This window comes from Galeopterus variegatus, unplaced genomic scaffold, assembly GCF_000696425.1.
Source record: "Galeopterus variegatus unplaced genomic scaffold, G_variegatus-3.0.2 Scaffold15388, whole genome shotgun sequence".
Lineage (NCBI taxonomy): Eukaryota > Metazoa > Chordata > Mammalia > Dermoptera > Cynocephalidae > Galeopterus > Galeopterus variegatus.
In genome coordinates, this window is record NW_007741499.1 from 8,296 (window position 1) to 25,170 (window position 16,875).

A 16,875-nucleotide genomic window follows, 5' to 3' on the forward strand; every position below is an offset into this window, starting at 1 on the left:
AAATGGGCTTCACCTTCTGTGCTGCCCTTTCTGTTTTCATGGACACCTTCCTAGTCCAGACCCATCTCTCATTTACTCCTGCACTGTGCAATGGCACCTAACAGGTTTTATTACTTCTAATCTTTAGTCCTGTTAAATCATTACAGGCACAGTACTAGACAGATCTTTCTGAAAAACCACCTTCAGCTTTTACTCCTCTATAAAAAATTTTGTGTGACTCCCCACAGCCCGCAGATAAGAAAACCCCAATTACTTTTGCCAAGATAAAAGTTGGACCAGACCCCACGGATATCTTGGACCTTATCTTTCTTTCCTTGTACACAGACCCCATTCCAGCCACTGTCTCTTGATTACGAAATAGATACTCTCCCATGTTGCCCCATTTGTAATGACAGTCCCCCTTTTTATGTATGAATTAGAAAATGAGGTTGTTTGTTAGATATCCAACTTAATAGCTATGTATGTAATTGAAGCTTCCTCAAAGAAACTGAAATGAAGTTGGAGTCTTCTGTGGTTTTCTATCCTCAAAGAGGCATAAAGATGTTTGTTGCTAAGCCCAAGTCTTGCCTCCTTATAGCCACTGAAAGGACAGTAGACAGTATTACAGTAGTCAAGAGTCTGCAATGAACCCATTTTAAAATAATCTGTATCACTAGTGCTTTATAGTTATATGGTTATTGCTACTTTTTGCCAAATAGTTGTACTCCCCCGTGTTTAAGACACGATCCTTCACCTTAACTGGCTGTCATGACATATCCAATGGGAAGGAACAACACTCTCATTTCCTAGTGAGGCTGATTCCACTTGTTTTTTCAAGAAGAGACTGAGCACAGGAAACGGGGGTCACACAGGGAGAGCTGGAGGCAGAGCTAGAATGACAATCCATGAAATCTGGATCCTAAGTTCTCTGCTTTGCCCTCATAGTCATTTTGGCCCTGTGGACAATTATGCTTTTTTAGTAGAATCAACATACGATTATTTTCAAAAGTAAGTTCTTCTCTAATATTAGTAATGGTGCAAAGTTTAACTTTTTTTTTTTTTTTTCCTTTTTGGCACAAATCTTCACACATCAAAATCAGGTCCTCTTGTCAGGTTTTTCTCTGTGTGGGTTGTGGGAGGGGTATGGAAACATAAGTCAAATGCAAGTTTCCTAGTCTCAGAAAATGATAGCATTAGATTTTTGGTAACTTGGAATACCTTAACGAGGAATTTTAGCATGTCAAATGGATTGAATGATGGCATCCAAATTATTACTCAGTTAAGTATTATATTTCAAGTTTATACAATGTTGACTTTAGGCAGCCAAAAAAAAATGAGTTTCTATCTCTTTATGGCTTTAATTTGGATACTTTCTCTACTTTTACTACTTCTGTAATTTGAATATGTTATTTTGCACCTATATTACACAGGAGTTGGTTTCTTCAGGTGCACATTATTTCTAAACTATGCACTTTTGGAAGTTGCAGTTATCCTTGAAGGCAGTGTCTCTCAATTTGACCTGCGTATCAGAATCATCTGTGGAGCTTTTCAAAAATGCAGATGCCTAGGCTCTATACCTGACCCAGAACACCAGAATTTTCTGAGATAGGCCCAGGGCAGTGTGTTTTCAGAAAGCTTCTTCAATGATTTTAAATGACACCTCTTACTAGGAATCACTAATTTAAGGTCACTTACATACTTTTTCTTTTGTAAGCAAGTCTTGGATTGCAAGGCCCCTTAAAAAGTCATTTGACCATCCACCCAACAGATGCTTGAATTCTCCCTACAATATCCCACAGAGTCAGCTGAATACTTTTTGATGTTCCATTGTATAATGGACAGAACGAACAGCACTTTAAATATAATTTCTTCCTTTTTTTTCTTCTGACATTTTCTTGAAGCACATTATTACTCCCTTACTCCTACTAGGCCAGTTTTGCCTTCTTCCTGCCTTGGTACTAGTGCTAAAATTCAGCATGGCTGTTTTGGTCTCACAGCTTCAAATTATTTATTGCTTTATCATGCCAAGCATTTTATTTTGGACACACTAGCCTTGTTGGCATATAGCTCTGGGAATACTGTCAGATAAGGCAACTGCTGCCAGGAAAAGGAGCATAAACAGTTGTTATAAACTCAGAGGCTATTTGGTTTTGTGTTTTGATTTCTTAATACAGGCATGGTAGATTAAAAAAAATCTTTGTTTTGTGGATCTGGTGAATACGACTGGAATGGACAACCAGATAATGACTAAATTAACCCTACAATGGGATTGTCAGTATGCCTTTCATAACAGAGATCCTAAGTGGAAAATCTTGTGGCATACTATAATTCCCTGTGAAAACAACAACTAAAAATGCAAAGTCTTTATTTTTCCACTTCAATCACCCTGTTGACACTAGCTAGTTCTCATTCTGTCTTTCGGGTTTTACTATTGCTGTTCTAGTTGTCATTGAAGGAAATTCCAGGCAATAAAAAATGTACAAAATCCAAACACGTTAAGGGTTTTTCCATCTTCATTCTTTATATGACCAGCTATAAAATAACATGGACATTTTTGGACATAAAATCAATGCTGAAGCTGAGTCAAAACAAGAGGAAATAATGTTTCAGTGATCTCTATTATATAGTTAGTGATTCAAAAGGAAAACAGACTAAGTGCTATGCAATTTAAATGAGCTGCAAAGCAGCTCTTGTCCTCATTCAAGGAATCTTACAAATGCAGTCAGTTATTTCAATAAGTAGATAAGAAACCTAAAAGACATTTCCATTGAAATACATTGTGAGTTTTTTTGTTTTTTTTAAGATGACCGGTAAGGGGATCTTAACCCTTGACTTGTCGTTGTCAGCATCATGCTCAGCCAGTGAGCAAACTGGCCATCCCTATATGGGATCCGAACCCGGGGCCTTGGTGTTATCAGCACTGCACTCTCCCGAGTGAGCCACGGGCTGGCCCTGAGTATTTTAATTTAAAATTACAAGTTTATTGGAATTCCACTTACTGTATTTCAGCTCCATTTACATGACAAAGACATGAAAAATAGAGTGGTGATCTCATAATTCTTTTCTCATCTCATCCTTTTAGTATTTCTATTAAATGTATTTTAAATAACTTACTGTGGTATAAAAGAACAGAATTATTAATAAAAGAAAGAAAGAAAGGCTACTGACCAAAACCATAGATGACAAAAGGAGAAAATAACTGGTCTTTTGCACAGGGTTAGGATGGTGAGAATGCTCCTCTGCTGCCCAGCTAGCAGGTGGCATAGCCCCCAGCTGGTCAGTGTCACAGTCCCTCCAAGGCAGGGTCAGCAGCTTCCTCATCTGATTAGTTTCAAGAAAGTTTTATTTAAGGGTTGCCACCTCCCGCTTCTACTTCTACCCTCCCTCCCTCCCTTCCTCCTTCCTTTTTTTTTTTTCTTTTTCATTTGACTGGAGAACTGAGTGCTAACAAGGAGATTGAGTTAAAATAATTACTGAGAATTACTGCAAGTCACCCCTGAGGGTAGATATTACAATCTGTCCTCCTGTGACAGCATGTAATTAATCCAAGTTCCTGAAGAGTGAAGCGATTTTGGAATGGATCTAGAAAAAGAACGGGGTGAGATGCGGTACAAATTTACTCCTTATGATGCTCCCCCCCTTAATTAAAAAGATTAAAACCATGCTAGTCTGTGAAAAAGACAGGCATCATGTAGAGGGTAAAGCAGCGGTTTAGGAGTTAGGCAGACCCAACTATTGGAGAATTATTTCCGTAAGTCATAGTCCATTCCCAACAATATAATATGTGTATTTTTCCTAAACTTTTAAAAATTAAAATATAACATATAAAGTGTAACAGATAAAGCACAACATACAAACTGGCCCTCTGATCACTCCCTCCCTCCTTTAAGTAACCACTATCCTGACTGCGAACAGTACAGAGTAGTTTTGTCTGTTGATTAATTTTATATGAATGAAATAATAGGATATGTATTGTTTGGAAGTTGGCTTCCTTTGCTCAAATTATATTTGTGAGCAGCAGTTCCAGCTGGGGAGCAACTGGAGTTCTCATCTTTTTTTTTTTTTTCCTTTTTGTCTTTTTTCCTGACCGGTAACGGGATCGCAACCCTCGGTGTTGCGCCCGCACTGCGCTCAGCCAGTGAGCGGGAACCGGTCTCCACATGGGATCCGAACCCTCGGCGGGAGCGCCACCGCGCTCCCAAGCGGCACACTCTCCAGTGCGCCACCGGGCCGGCCCTGGAGTTCTCATCTTTGAGAATGCAAACATGAGACTAGTAGGTGGGATGTCTGTGCATGAATGAATTAATCTTACATTACTTCTTTTTATAGGTAGAGAGGCAGGATGGAGGTGGTAGTTGTCCAGGGGCATAAGGGAAATGATGGAAAGTGTGGGGGGGAAACTGTAGAGAGGGCAGACTGCTCTAAACACTAACTTTGATTAAATAATAGTATTTCTAGGATCAAACTTGATGTTAAATATCTTCAGGAATTTATTCAAATCAACCTCACCACCACTACCTTAGCCATATCAATGGTAAAATTCAGTAACAGTATATCTTCCTTCTCTTGGTTGGTACTGTACTAAACGTGTTCAGGGCACACATATTTCAATGCAATCATCCATCTAGCAACAGAGTTGCTAAAATCTTCCTAGATGATTTCATTTAAACATACAAAGCACACACTATTAAATCTACAATCTGGACAGGTATGATGACTATCTCCATAAGAACACACTTCATTAACTAAGAATAGATTGCAACTCATTACAAAGTTGCACTAAGTGTTTGAATTGCAGTAAGACTACCCAGAAACCTTTGGGCTCTCAGCTTTACATGAATACCTGAGAAGCAGCTTTCAGACTCTGGAGGAAACAAGTCCTCAGAGAGCAGTGACAGATGCGGGAAGTGATCAAGCTTGCAGTGTGAGGCACAGAAAGGCACAATTCACCTACATTTAAATAATATGCCCTTTATGGAAATGGCCAAGAGGCCAGGAGCTTCTCTACAGAGACAAGTACTGAGACATTAAAGTTTGCAAAGGGAAAAAATAGATATCTGGGACCAAACTCATGTTTTCCCTGAGACCAGTCAGATCCTGGATACCAGCAAAAAATGGGAAGAGGGAGGATAATTGGAGAGAGAGAGGGGAGGAGGAAAGGGAGCTCAGCCAGAACTAATCCATGGTAAAATAATTAGGAAAGGCTTTCCAATAGAAAAAGAATGGGTACGGAATGGGATGGGCATCTGGGACAAGGGCCCAGGCAACCTGATTCTAGATTCATGAGATCCTGCTCAAAATGCTTATTTCATCAGATCTCAGTATTTTCACCTGTAAAATGGGAAAAATAAAACTAATAATGCTTTCATTATTTGTAAATGAAATATCTGTCTCTATCCATCTGTCTTCCTGCTTGTCTATATCAGCATTTATATCTCTATGTTAGTCGTAGGACTTACTCCATTATCGATTTTATTGATAGTTCTAACGTGGTAGCCAAACGGTTCTCAAATAAGCAGCTCAGTTGAATTTCACCAACCTACCTATTTCTGACCTGAGACCATTCCCTCAAGGAGATCTCATTATTCTCCAGTTCAGTTTGTCCTCCTGCTTTCACTATAAGTTAAAAGGACGTTTTTGATGCTAGGAACATGGCAGGTGGGTATTCACCAACTCCCTAGGCCCATGGTTTAGGCAGCACATTTGCTGATGGAAAACATGATCTTCAAAGAATGCCTTTCTAGATAGTGAGGATTTTTTATAGCTTCTGACACAGAAGGTTTCAAGTAGAGAATGAATATCATGATTAACATTAACTTAAATGAATTCTATAGGAAGGAGGACTACAAAGTCCTCATAAGATGCCCTTAAGAGATGTGGTCTTAGAGAACTTGGCAATGGGAAGGGAAGGCAGAACAGAGAAATGGGAGTGAGTTGCCAGGACATACAATGGACTTGGGGCTTGACTTTCTTTTTCTAGGTTATTAGTGATCCTCTTTTCTGACTGCAGGGTCTTCCCCCTCCATTTTTTTTTTTTTCTGTGAAAGAAATGTTGATCCAACATTTCTGAAGAAATGCAGACCCTTCTGCGTAAAGTCCTGAGGGTGCCCAGGCCCCTGCTTCATGGTGATAATCTTGTCTTCCTCATTTTTAAGTTCCCATCTCTTCTGACCTCACCTGCCCCATCCAGCTGTACCTCCAGAAGCTCACAAGAAAGTCCTTTATTAGTGGAGCTGGTGTGCTCACATCTCAGGAATGTACTTTGTACTTTAGTCTTTGTGTATGCCATGTCCCCACCTGGAACATTCTCTTGCTGAATCCCACCCTGTCAAATGCCACTCATTCTTCAAGACCTGCATCTAGCCCCATTTTCTCCTGGAAGCTTTCTCTGAATAGCTAGCCGTCAGGGAACTCCCCTCTCTTCTCTGAACTTTGAATAGCAGTTAGGGTCTATTTTGTATAACATAGTGCTAATTAACCGCATTATATATATCTTATTTTGTAATGAGTTATTTTCTCCAGACTATTTGAGTTAGGGACCTATGGAGCTAGGGACCAAGCTATTTGAATTAGGGACCTAGTCTACCTGGAACGGCAGAAGGGGCTACTTTTCCTAATTTGCTTACCCAGAAGGGGTTCTTTCTACTGATTCACACAAAGGTATGGTATAGACCAGCTTTAACCCTCTTGTTCCTTTGTAATCCATTTCAGATCAACCCACTTGCCATGGATAGATACCAGTTAGTCCCTAAGGAGAAAGATTATCTTCCTAGACCCGTTGAGTGACACCATTCATCAAATGCTTTCTTTAAGACACCATCTTTTTTATACACACAAAGTTGATACAGCCTTCCAGATGAAGCAGAACAAAAGACATTCTTTAAAGAAAATGAAGAAAAAGCCATCATGATACAAATAAAATTCTGAGATAGATTGTTCAGCAACAATTGTTAAAAGCCCTAGATACACAGTCAAATATGCAGTTTGGGAAAAGGGGAGAATAAAAGCCAGGTGAGCTAGCTGAAGGAGCTGCAGATAATGCAGATGGGAAATTCAGCTCAAGACAACGACTGTTTCCTGGCCACACTGCATCAAGTTCAGCACCGAGTAGAACTGGAAAGACCTGAAAGGACAGACCAATAAACTATACACCTTGGGGCACACAGATTTTCTCTCTTTGCCTAAGAGGAGTTTCTGGTTTGGGCCCTTGAGTAAGTCATGTATGTTGACGTGCAGGGCCACCTGAGAGGAAGGGGCAGCAGTCCCAGCCCACCATTTAGTATTAGACTAAATCTAGTGTTCTCACCTGCAAAATGGAGGTAATATCACCTCCCTCATTCGTTTATTCATCCATTCACCAGATATTTATTATCTATGGGCCCAGCACAAAGAAGCACAATGGTGAGCAAAACAGATACAGTCTTTGCCCTTAGCGGGTGTCCAGATCATCACAGGGCTGAAGTTACAAAGAAGGAAAGTGTCTTTGAACTGGAAAGCACTACAACAATGGAAGGTCTTCTTCATTCTCAAAGACTTCCACTCTTGATCTACCTGTGTGACCTAAGCAAGTCTAATTTTTCTGGGCTCTCCTATTCTCATCTACAAAAATGAGAAAATTTCCTGTCCTAAAATTTTTTTATTCCAAATTAATTTATTCCAAATGCAAATGAAGAAGTTAAATTTTGTAGGACTTCTGAAGGCTTTTGGCTTTCTAAGAGATCATGACCAAATAGTTCAGATACAACAGAAAGATAAGAATAATACAACAAATCCTTGTGTACCAGCTCACTGACTTAAAAGAGAAAACATTACAAGGAGGTCTATCTGGTGGCATGCCCTTTATTCCCCAAAGGAATAACTGTGACGAGTGTGGTGTTTATTATTTTGAATCATGGCCATCTAGGAAACCTGGTGTGTGACTAAGAATGGCTCATCAGAGAAGAGCTCTTCTGACACTTAGGTGTTGCTGGTGCCTAATGGATATGAGGTCATGACAGTACACATCACAGGAAGCTCAAGCCAGCCTGTTCTCTCCCTGCCAGCACAGCAGACAGAATTAGAAAAACCCTGTGCCAGGCACCGCTGCATTTAGGAGTACAGTTTTATATTTACCTTGAGGGCCTTCTGTGCAGATTCACTAGACCCAATTGCGATCAGGTTAGGCCCAGCCATGCTGCAGAAACTCTTCAAATGCAAAGCATCAACCACGGGAACTGTGGAGACTGCATAGTCCTATGCAGACAATAGAAAACAAGCAGTTTGGTATTGCAAACTAATTCTAAAACCAATTTAAATTGCCTGAGCCATGCCTGCTCCTTTGAAGGCTGTAAGGGACACTGAATATCTGGAAGAAAAATGGGGACCCACAAGTTTTGGTATTGCCAGTTAAATTAAGACTGCTTCTAGAAGAAAGCTCAGTGCTTCCTTCCAAATGTGTGACTGTGCAAACTGTAGCCCAGCTGGAGCCTCACAGCCTCACAGGGGACAGAGCTTCCTGAGGGTGATAGCTCTTCCTAAGCAGTCTGGAGAGCCATTCTATTAATGGTTAATAGTATAAAAGGACCTCGAGAGGATGTACATGCAATACCTACCACAGTTTCCAGAACACAGTAGGCACTGAAGTATAGGTGACCCCTGATTCCAATCTGAAAAATCCGTATTTCATATCAGAGTCAATTGGGTCGCCAGAGTTTTTTTGTTTTGTTTTGTTTTTTTGTTTGTTTGGTTTTTTAAGTTGTCAATTGTGCTAGGAACATCTGCCAGGTGGTTGTATTATTATACACTGGGAAAAAACAGAAGATGTCAATGCTAACTTTGTTGCTCCTGTGATTGCCCAATGAAGCTGATTTACTGAAAAATTTGAACTTGGTAGCTTTTAAAACTTCTAGCAAATGTACAAGTATTAGGAATTATTTTACAAAGCCAGAGAAGGATAAACACCATTACTCATGACACATTAATTCAATGGGTCTATAAATATTTATTAAGTAATTACTCTGTGCCAGGCCTAAATTATCCTTTACCTACCTTAAAAGTATCAGCCAAGATTTCAGCACCTCGTTGATTTGTCCTTTTTGAAAGGCCCACAAAAAATTCTCTGCCTGTAATAGATGTCATGGAACATAGTGAGTGGGTGATGCCAGTGACCACACACTGTTTCTTTTATTTATAAATAATGACCTTAAAGCATCACACAGTTCTCTCCTATTACAGAGGACAGCTCCACGAAAGAGACACCTGCTTTCTTTACAAAAAACTGATTTCAAACTATTGCCTTTAAAAATAAACTTTTTCATATTCATAGAGACGGAAAGCAAAATGGTGGTTCCCAGGAGCTGGAGGGAAGGTAAGTGAAGAGTTATTGTTTAGTGGGTATGGAATTCAAGCTGAGGAAGATAAAAAAGTTCTGGAGGGGCCGGCCTGGTGGCGCACTCGAGAGTGCACCGCTTGGGAGTGCGGCGGCGCTCCCACCGAGGGTTCGGATCCCATGTGGAGACCGGTTCCCGCTCACTGGCTGAGCGCGGTGTGGGCGCAACACCGAGGGTTGCGATCCCGTTACCGGTCAGTAAAAAAGACAAAAAAAAAAAAGTTCTGGAGATGCATGGTGGTGACAGTTGCACAACCATGTGAATGTAGCTAATGCCTCTGAACTGTACATGTACAAATGGCTAAAATGATAAAAATTTTTTGTATATTTTACCACAATAAAGAATGAACTTTTTATTTAGGAAATAGAGTTAAACACAATAATCTGTAATCAGAAACTAAGTAGTAGCAATGACAAGTGAGCAGTGCAGTACTACCTTTTTTGTTTTCCTAAAAGAACAATACTAGACATTCTTGATGAAGTCAAATCCCTTTTCTTACAATGACCATGTCAGGCCTGAAGAAACCATCTGTGTAAAGTAAGGTTAGTGTTGACTGGTCTTCAGGTCTGACCTCTAAGAACTCTGTCTTTAAAACTATATATCCATTTATATCAAATCAAAACATCAAAAGTACAAAAGTTTAGGAGTATGGAACTTTCTTACTTGACTTTTCTGAAATTCTGCAGTTTTTCTACTTAGAAGGCAAAACACTAAATAAAAATGGTCTCTTAGTTATAGGTAAACAAACCATTACAGCAGACAGGGTTGGGCGATACATAAATGTGGGGATTCTCATCCTCCTTTCTTTGGAAAAAAATTCCACATGAAATTTGGAAAATAATACTCAAACAGAAATTGATATCTTTTTGTCCCAGAGCATTGGGGTAAAATATAGGAAGAGTAGCCATATAGAAGAAATTATTTTATAGACTTTATGGAGGTTATAACTTTAGTCTTCATGTCTTTATAAAAAGGGTAAATAACACAGGCCAAATGATGTTAGGACAAATTCCAAGGCCTTATGCTGTTGGCAGACACAGGAATCTTTTTTGGCACATTGACAATTGTTTTTTGGTAATGGAATGATTGTGTTGTCCCTCAAGAAAACTCACTACACAAAAATAAAAAATTTAAATTAGTGAGACTTTTTTACTTGACAAAGGAATTACTCACTTTATAAAAAAGTCAGCTACAGTTTAAAAATATTAAGTTTCCTTAATTCTTTTAAGATAAGAATAGATTTATAAATTAGATTTATACACAAGTTTAAAGAAAAACATTGAATGCATTAAGCAAGTTTTAACAAATTGATAGGGAGCATGTATATACTATTGTTGGGGGTCCTGAAGGAAGATTTTAACCAAGGCCCTTTGTGTCACTTTGTGACAAGATGTGTTTATTTGCAGAGGGTTCTTAGCAGCTGGTTCAGTGGTTAATCAGTTGTCTGCATCTTTGGCTTCTGTAACCCTGCTGCCTGCTGCTTGCTGCCTGCTTGTTTGAGCCACCTGAATTCGGAGAAACTGCTTGCCCAAGATATATGTTTAGAAATTGAAACTTACAGAACCCAACTAACTGCACTTCCTGCTTCTGTATGGCTGCTTAATTAAGCCCGCAGTTTGTGTGACTCTGTCTGGATACAGGCAGGGCCAATGAGAAGCTTGCATGCCTGCTCAAGAAAAGCACAAAACCATAACTCTCCCTGCACTCAGGGTCCCAGGATTTAGAACATGAGTTCACCTGGGTCATGCTAGCATAATAAACTTCCTGGCTTTCCAACTTTCCAAGTGTCTGAAGTTTTCCTTGCCAAGTTCTTTCCATAACACTATTTCCATACAAAGATGTGATATGAAAGTACAAAGAAAAGTAAATTGCTTATATCTTTAAAAAGTAAATTGGACTTCTATTTCTGGCAGTATGGTGGACAAAATCCCTTAAATGATCTTCCTAACGGAAACAAATAAAATGCTGGAATTGAATTATTAAAAAAATTATTTTTTGGTTTTTATGTCTCGTGTCATTTTCTTCTATGCCAATTTGTCTTTGGTTTTTGTTTGTTTGTTTGTTTTTTCCTTTCTATCTCATTCATTTATAGGAGAAACCAGGTCATTTGTCCTATTGACTATCCTACATTCTGGATTTGGCTGATTGCTCCCTCATATCATTTAATATTTAAATTGTTCTATTATCCTTTGTATTTTCAGTAACCTGATAGTTTCATGGAGATGGGTAATTAGATTCTCATTCAATTTTTTTTATTTTTGATAAGACTACTTCAGAGGTGGGGCTGTACTTCTAGTATTTTTCCACATGGGGCACATAACTGACTGTCACGTTTTCAGTGAGTTGAGGTGGCATCATCCTGACTCCTCCATTATAAAGTTTCTCATCAAGCTTTCATATGATTATTTTAACATCCTTCGGATATCACCGCATAGATCCATTATTTTATTAGGGATCTGCATTTACTGGCTGGAATTCTAAAAGGAAAAGCTTTCCTCAATCAAGTATTTGGTCTACTTGAAATAGTATTCACAAAGGAAAGATAGGCTAAATGCTTGAGTCTTTCTTTTACATATCAATTATTAGAGTAATGAGTTGGTGTTCCAGCAACTTACAATAATGGCCAATAAGTTTTTAAAAAAACATCATTATCCACTAATGAGTCAAAATGAAATCATAACAAAAATTAGAAAACATTTAGAACTAAATGATAACAAAAATATTCATATCAAAACGAGGAATTCCGCTAAAGCAGTACTTGGAAGGAAAGTTATGTAGGCTTACATGCTTACATTTGAGAAGATAAAATGTTCAAAATTAATGAGATAAAATTCCATCTTGAGATGTAGGAAAAAGGAACAGAATAAAAACAAAGAAATTTGGAGGAAGGAAACAAATAGAAAGGAAATATCCAACAGAAAGGGTTCAACAAAGCAAACAGTTGCTCCTTCAAAAAAATTAATAATTGACAAACCTCTGGCAAAAAAAAAAGAAGAAGGCACAAGTAAACTTTAGGAATGCAAAAGGAATATAGCTGCAGTTGCTGTAAAGCTTAAACAGTGATTAAGAAGATATGAATAACTTCATACTCAACATTTTGAAAGCTTAGATAAAATAGATAAAATCTTAGAAAATGGAACTCACCGAAACTGATACAGGAAAACCTAAATTGTCATTTAATCATTAAAGAAATGCAATCAGTTTAAAATCTCCCCACAAAGAAAGCATGAGAGTATGTTTATAGATAAATTCTACCAAAGTTCAAGGAATACAATTCAAATAGCATTGATTCCACAGAATAGAAAAGTAAGAAATATTCCCTTATACATTGTATGAAACTAACATAACTCTTTTGCCAAAACCAGACAAGGACAACAAGAAAGAAAATTATAGGCCACAAAAATAAAAGTCTTAACAAAATATTAAACTAAATCCAACACTGTATTAAAAAGAGAATAAATCATGATCAAGTTTGACTTCATCCCAGGGATGCAAGACTGGTTAAATATCAGAAAATAAATTAATGTAATTAACTTCATCAACAGATTAAAGAAGAAAATCATATGATCATCTAATTGAAACAAAATAGAATTTACACTATCACCAGAAAGTCGTTTCTCGGTGTTCACATTAGAGAAACTCTTGTACATGTCCCCAGGAGACACACACAAGAATGTACATAGCAGCAGTGAAGAGATAACAGACAAAAACTGGAAAACACACAAATACACATCAGCAGTAAAATGAATAAATACATTGGGACGTCTTCTTACCACAGAGTTCTACACAGCACTGAAAATGAACTATTGCTACACACACCAACTTAGATCAAAAGTAGAAAAAGCACACAAGAGTTCACACAGTGTGACTCCAATAAGCTACAAGACAAGCAAATCTAAGACAACACGTAATTTAGGAATACATATATTGAGATAAAAAATCAATATACATATTGACAAGGAAGACAAGGCAATGACTAACACAAAATTCAGGGCAGTGGTTACCTGAGGGAGGAGGGAGAGGTTGGGAGTGGGACCACACAGGAGCCTCTACATTCCTGGCAATGTTCTAGTTCTTAAGCCACATGGTGGGTACCCAGGTGTTCATTTTATTATTCGTCTTTAAACTGTACATAAACATTTTGAAACTCTTTTTCAGGGACTCTATATTTCACAAGATACATAAATAGAAGTAGAAATAAGATGATGTTGTCTATTTAAGAGAAATGGGATTGAAAAAACTTTTGCCAGTAGTGGCTTGCCTGACTGACGATTTCCCAGCAGGAACTGGAGCTGGAAAGCAGCTTTCCTTCTGTCCATTTCCTGACGAATTATTAATGAAGCTCTGAGTTACAGAGGGAAGAGGACGCAGAGCACCACAGAAAGAGCTACAGATTTTACTTCTGACCCATGTCTGCCTAATCCAAAAATTGAGTGCTAATGGCTGTACAACATTGTGAATGTAATTAATGCTACTTGAATTCTACACTTAAAAATGGTTAAAATGGAAAATTTTATGTTATATATATTTTACCATAATCAAAAAAAGAAAGAAAGGAAAAGACAATAAATTTAAAAAATTAAAAAAGTTGAGAAGTAGGAAACAGAAGGCAGAACCAGATATTAGGTGTGAATGAGGTGCCCAGCAGATAAAGATATCCCAAAGCCATCTCAGTTTTGAATACAATAACTGCTAAGATATTAACTTAAGTATTGAATATAACAAATAAAAAAGTTTACTGGTATTATCAGAGGCAATCAGCAATGCTTAGTACATAATTAGAAGATGGGGCAAAAACATTAGGCTTGAGATGCTGTGGGAAAACTTGTTTTCAATTTAATTTAATTTTTTTGCTTGTTTGTTTGGTGGCTGGCCAGAACAGGGATCAAACCCTGGACCTTGGTTTTATCAGCACCATGCTCTAACCAACTGACTAACTGGCCAGCCAGAAAGACCTTTGACAAAAGGAAGGTGGTGCCTTCACACTGAGGAGATTTCAGGGGGTCTGTTCAGTTCAGCTGTTATGATAACTAAATGACTGTAAACATAACTCGTTTAAACCATAATTCAAATGTTATCAGTACCTGCTTACAAGTTATTTATTATATGGCTATGTTCTGAACAAAAAAGAGTTTTTCATAAGGAAGTGTGATTCAGACATCTAGCTTTTCACAAAAGTCTATTTTCTAAGAGAAACAAGCTGTTCTGTGCTGCCAAAAAGAACGAAACTGCCATCAATGTGAGACACAAAGAATTTTCTAAAGGGAACTTACTAGGCAGATTCAAAGAATGTAAGGAAGTGTGATTCAGACATCTAGCTTTTCACAAAAGTCTATTTTCTAAGAGAAACAAGCTGTTCTGTGCTGCCAAAAAGAACGAAAGTGCCATCAATGTGAGACACAAAGAATTTTCTAAAGGGAACTTACTAGGCAGATTCAAAGAATGCTTGAGTCTGCTGGGGCACAACCAGAGTTGAGAATGCAGTGTAGGCCTCCTTGACTCGTTCTGTGTTCTTCGGGTTCGGTGGGCATGCAAACCAAATCCAAGAGGCAGAACAAGCGCCTACAGCAGTGGCAGCACAGGTTGTGCCTTGTTCTGTGTTCTTCAGGTTCGGTGTGCATGCAAACCAAATCCAAGAGGCAGAACAAGCGCCTACAGCAGTGGCAGCACAGGTTGTGCAGTGCTCAGCTCCAGGGGATACTATTCACCCAACCAAGATAAGAATGGCGCCCCCTGGAGTTGGGCAACACAGTGGCCCTACCTATAGATAGATGACACTGAGCAAGGAACTACTCAAATGTCACAGGATAAACACTTCTCCAGGCACAATAATTATATCCAAAGGGAAGTAAATAAAATATTATTTTTATTAAAACAAAGATGGCTATATATTGGCTACATAAATGGGATTCAATATAAAATTCACATCAGCTAAAACATTAGACTTCCAGGAAGTTTCATGCTTTCAGTGGGCCACTTGGAGCTATATCCCCAAATTCCTAAGGACCAGCCTCTGCTGTTACAGGGCTACAATGGTGAAACAGGTATTTATTCTCTGACATTTAGGGGAAAATAAACTCTCACTATAAATTAAAATTACTATAGATTATCTTGCTCATCAGTATAACCAGAATGAATCTGGGGATCCAGATTTTACATGTGATTTTACAAAACAATAATCATATAATCATAAAGAGTTAGAAAGGTTAAATGCTAAAAATTACTGTCTTTAGTAGCTATGTTACACCCATTGTAAAAACTGATTCTGATTAGATAAATAATGATAGTAGCTGTATATATTTTGTTGAGTTCTGCTATCATTTATATGGCATTAATCCAAGTCGATCTGTATGGAAAATTATTTAAATTTATCTTGCCGTCTAGGAAGAAAATTACTTGTAAATGACACTAATCTCGAATTAAGGATCCTTTAAATACAAACCCAATCTATAATCACACAACAGAAAACTACACAACCTATGAACTCAAGATGTAGAAGAAATAGTAGAAGCAAGATGCATACTGATGATGTAAATACTGATAATATTCTCATAAAAAATGCAATTATATACATACAGAAGTACTAAGAGAACATACACCCAAATATTGAAGTGATTATACTTGAATGGAAGTTCATTTTTTTTTCTCATGTGTTTTTCTGTATTTTCCAAATTCTCTGCATTTGGCATCTATTACTTTGGTAATTAAGAAAAAAAAAACTATAATGAAACAAGTAAATACAACCAGGAACTAAAACTATTTTTGGATAGAAAAAATAAATACAACTATACCTGTAAATAAGACATCTCCACCATCTAAGGTTGCATTTTCATCTTTCATCTCAACTATATTGAGCTGAAGTTTTTCTAGTGCTTCTTTCATCATGTCAACCTATTGAAAATAAAATGACTGGAATTAATATCATACCATTTCCTAACAATAAAACCAACTATTAAAACTTGTGAATGCTAAATCACACTTCCATGTGCACACACACCCATACTGTGAATATATGGCTATGTATAGTATAGTGTAGGCAGTTACCTTTTGCTTCTATTACTAACGCTACTTCTTCTATTATGACTTAACATTAAAAAAATTACCAGGAATTCAGCAATAACATGGGATCTTGGTCTGAAAAGTTTATATGTAACTATGTAACATCTCAACTCAGGAACTTTATTCAAGAATTAAAAGAAAACAGAAGTAGGGAGGCTACTATATACCAGTTTTGGAAATATATTTCTTTTAAAGTTTTATTTCTTTCAAAATTAAAGTTTTAGAGGATAAAATGTTTGTGGTTTCTTAAAAGTTAAAACAGCTCCACTGACATTAAAACTGGCGTTTGTGCAGGGGCAGTACTTTTAAAAACAACAAAAAAAATTCAGTTGCTTCTATATAAACAATGTCATTAGGACAGGTCCATACCACAAACAATGATACTACATTACTCTCAGAGTTATGTGCACGGACAAGTTTTTAAAAAATTGTAAACGTCAAGTAAACAGTTTTGAGAGAACAGCAGGAC

The 16,875-nt window shown here is 37.6% G+C and overlaps 1 protein-coding gene across 1 annotated transcript; it reads right to left on the reverse strand.

Moving 5' to 3' along the window:
• Positions 1 to 8,091: 8,091 nt before the first annotated feature.
• LOC103582248 (N(G),N(G)-dimethylarginine dimethylaminohydrolase 1) lies at positions 8,092 to 16,234 on the reverse strand (the record flags this gene model as incomplete). Its single annotated transcript, XM_008563898.1, has 3 exons — positions 16,139 to 16,234; positions 9,007 to 9,080; positions 8,092 to 8,211 (listed from the first exon to the last, which is right to left on the reverse strand). Coding segments are annotated over exons 1-3 (288 nt in total), but the record flags the coding sequence as incomplete, so codon positions are not given.
• Positions 16,235 to 16,875: the final 641 nt, after the last annotated feature.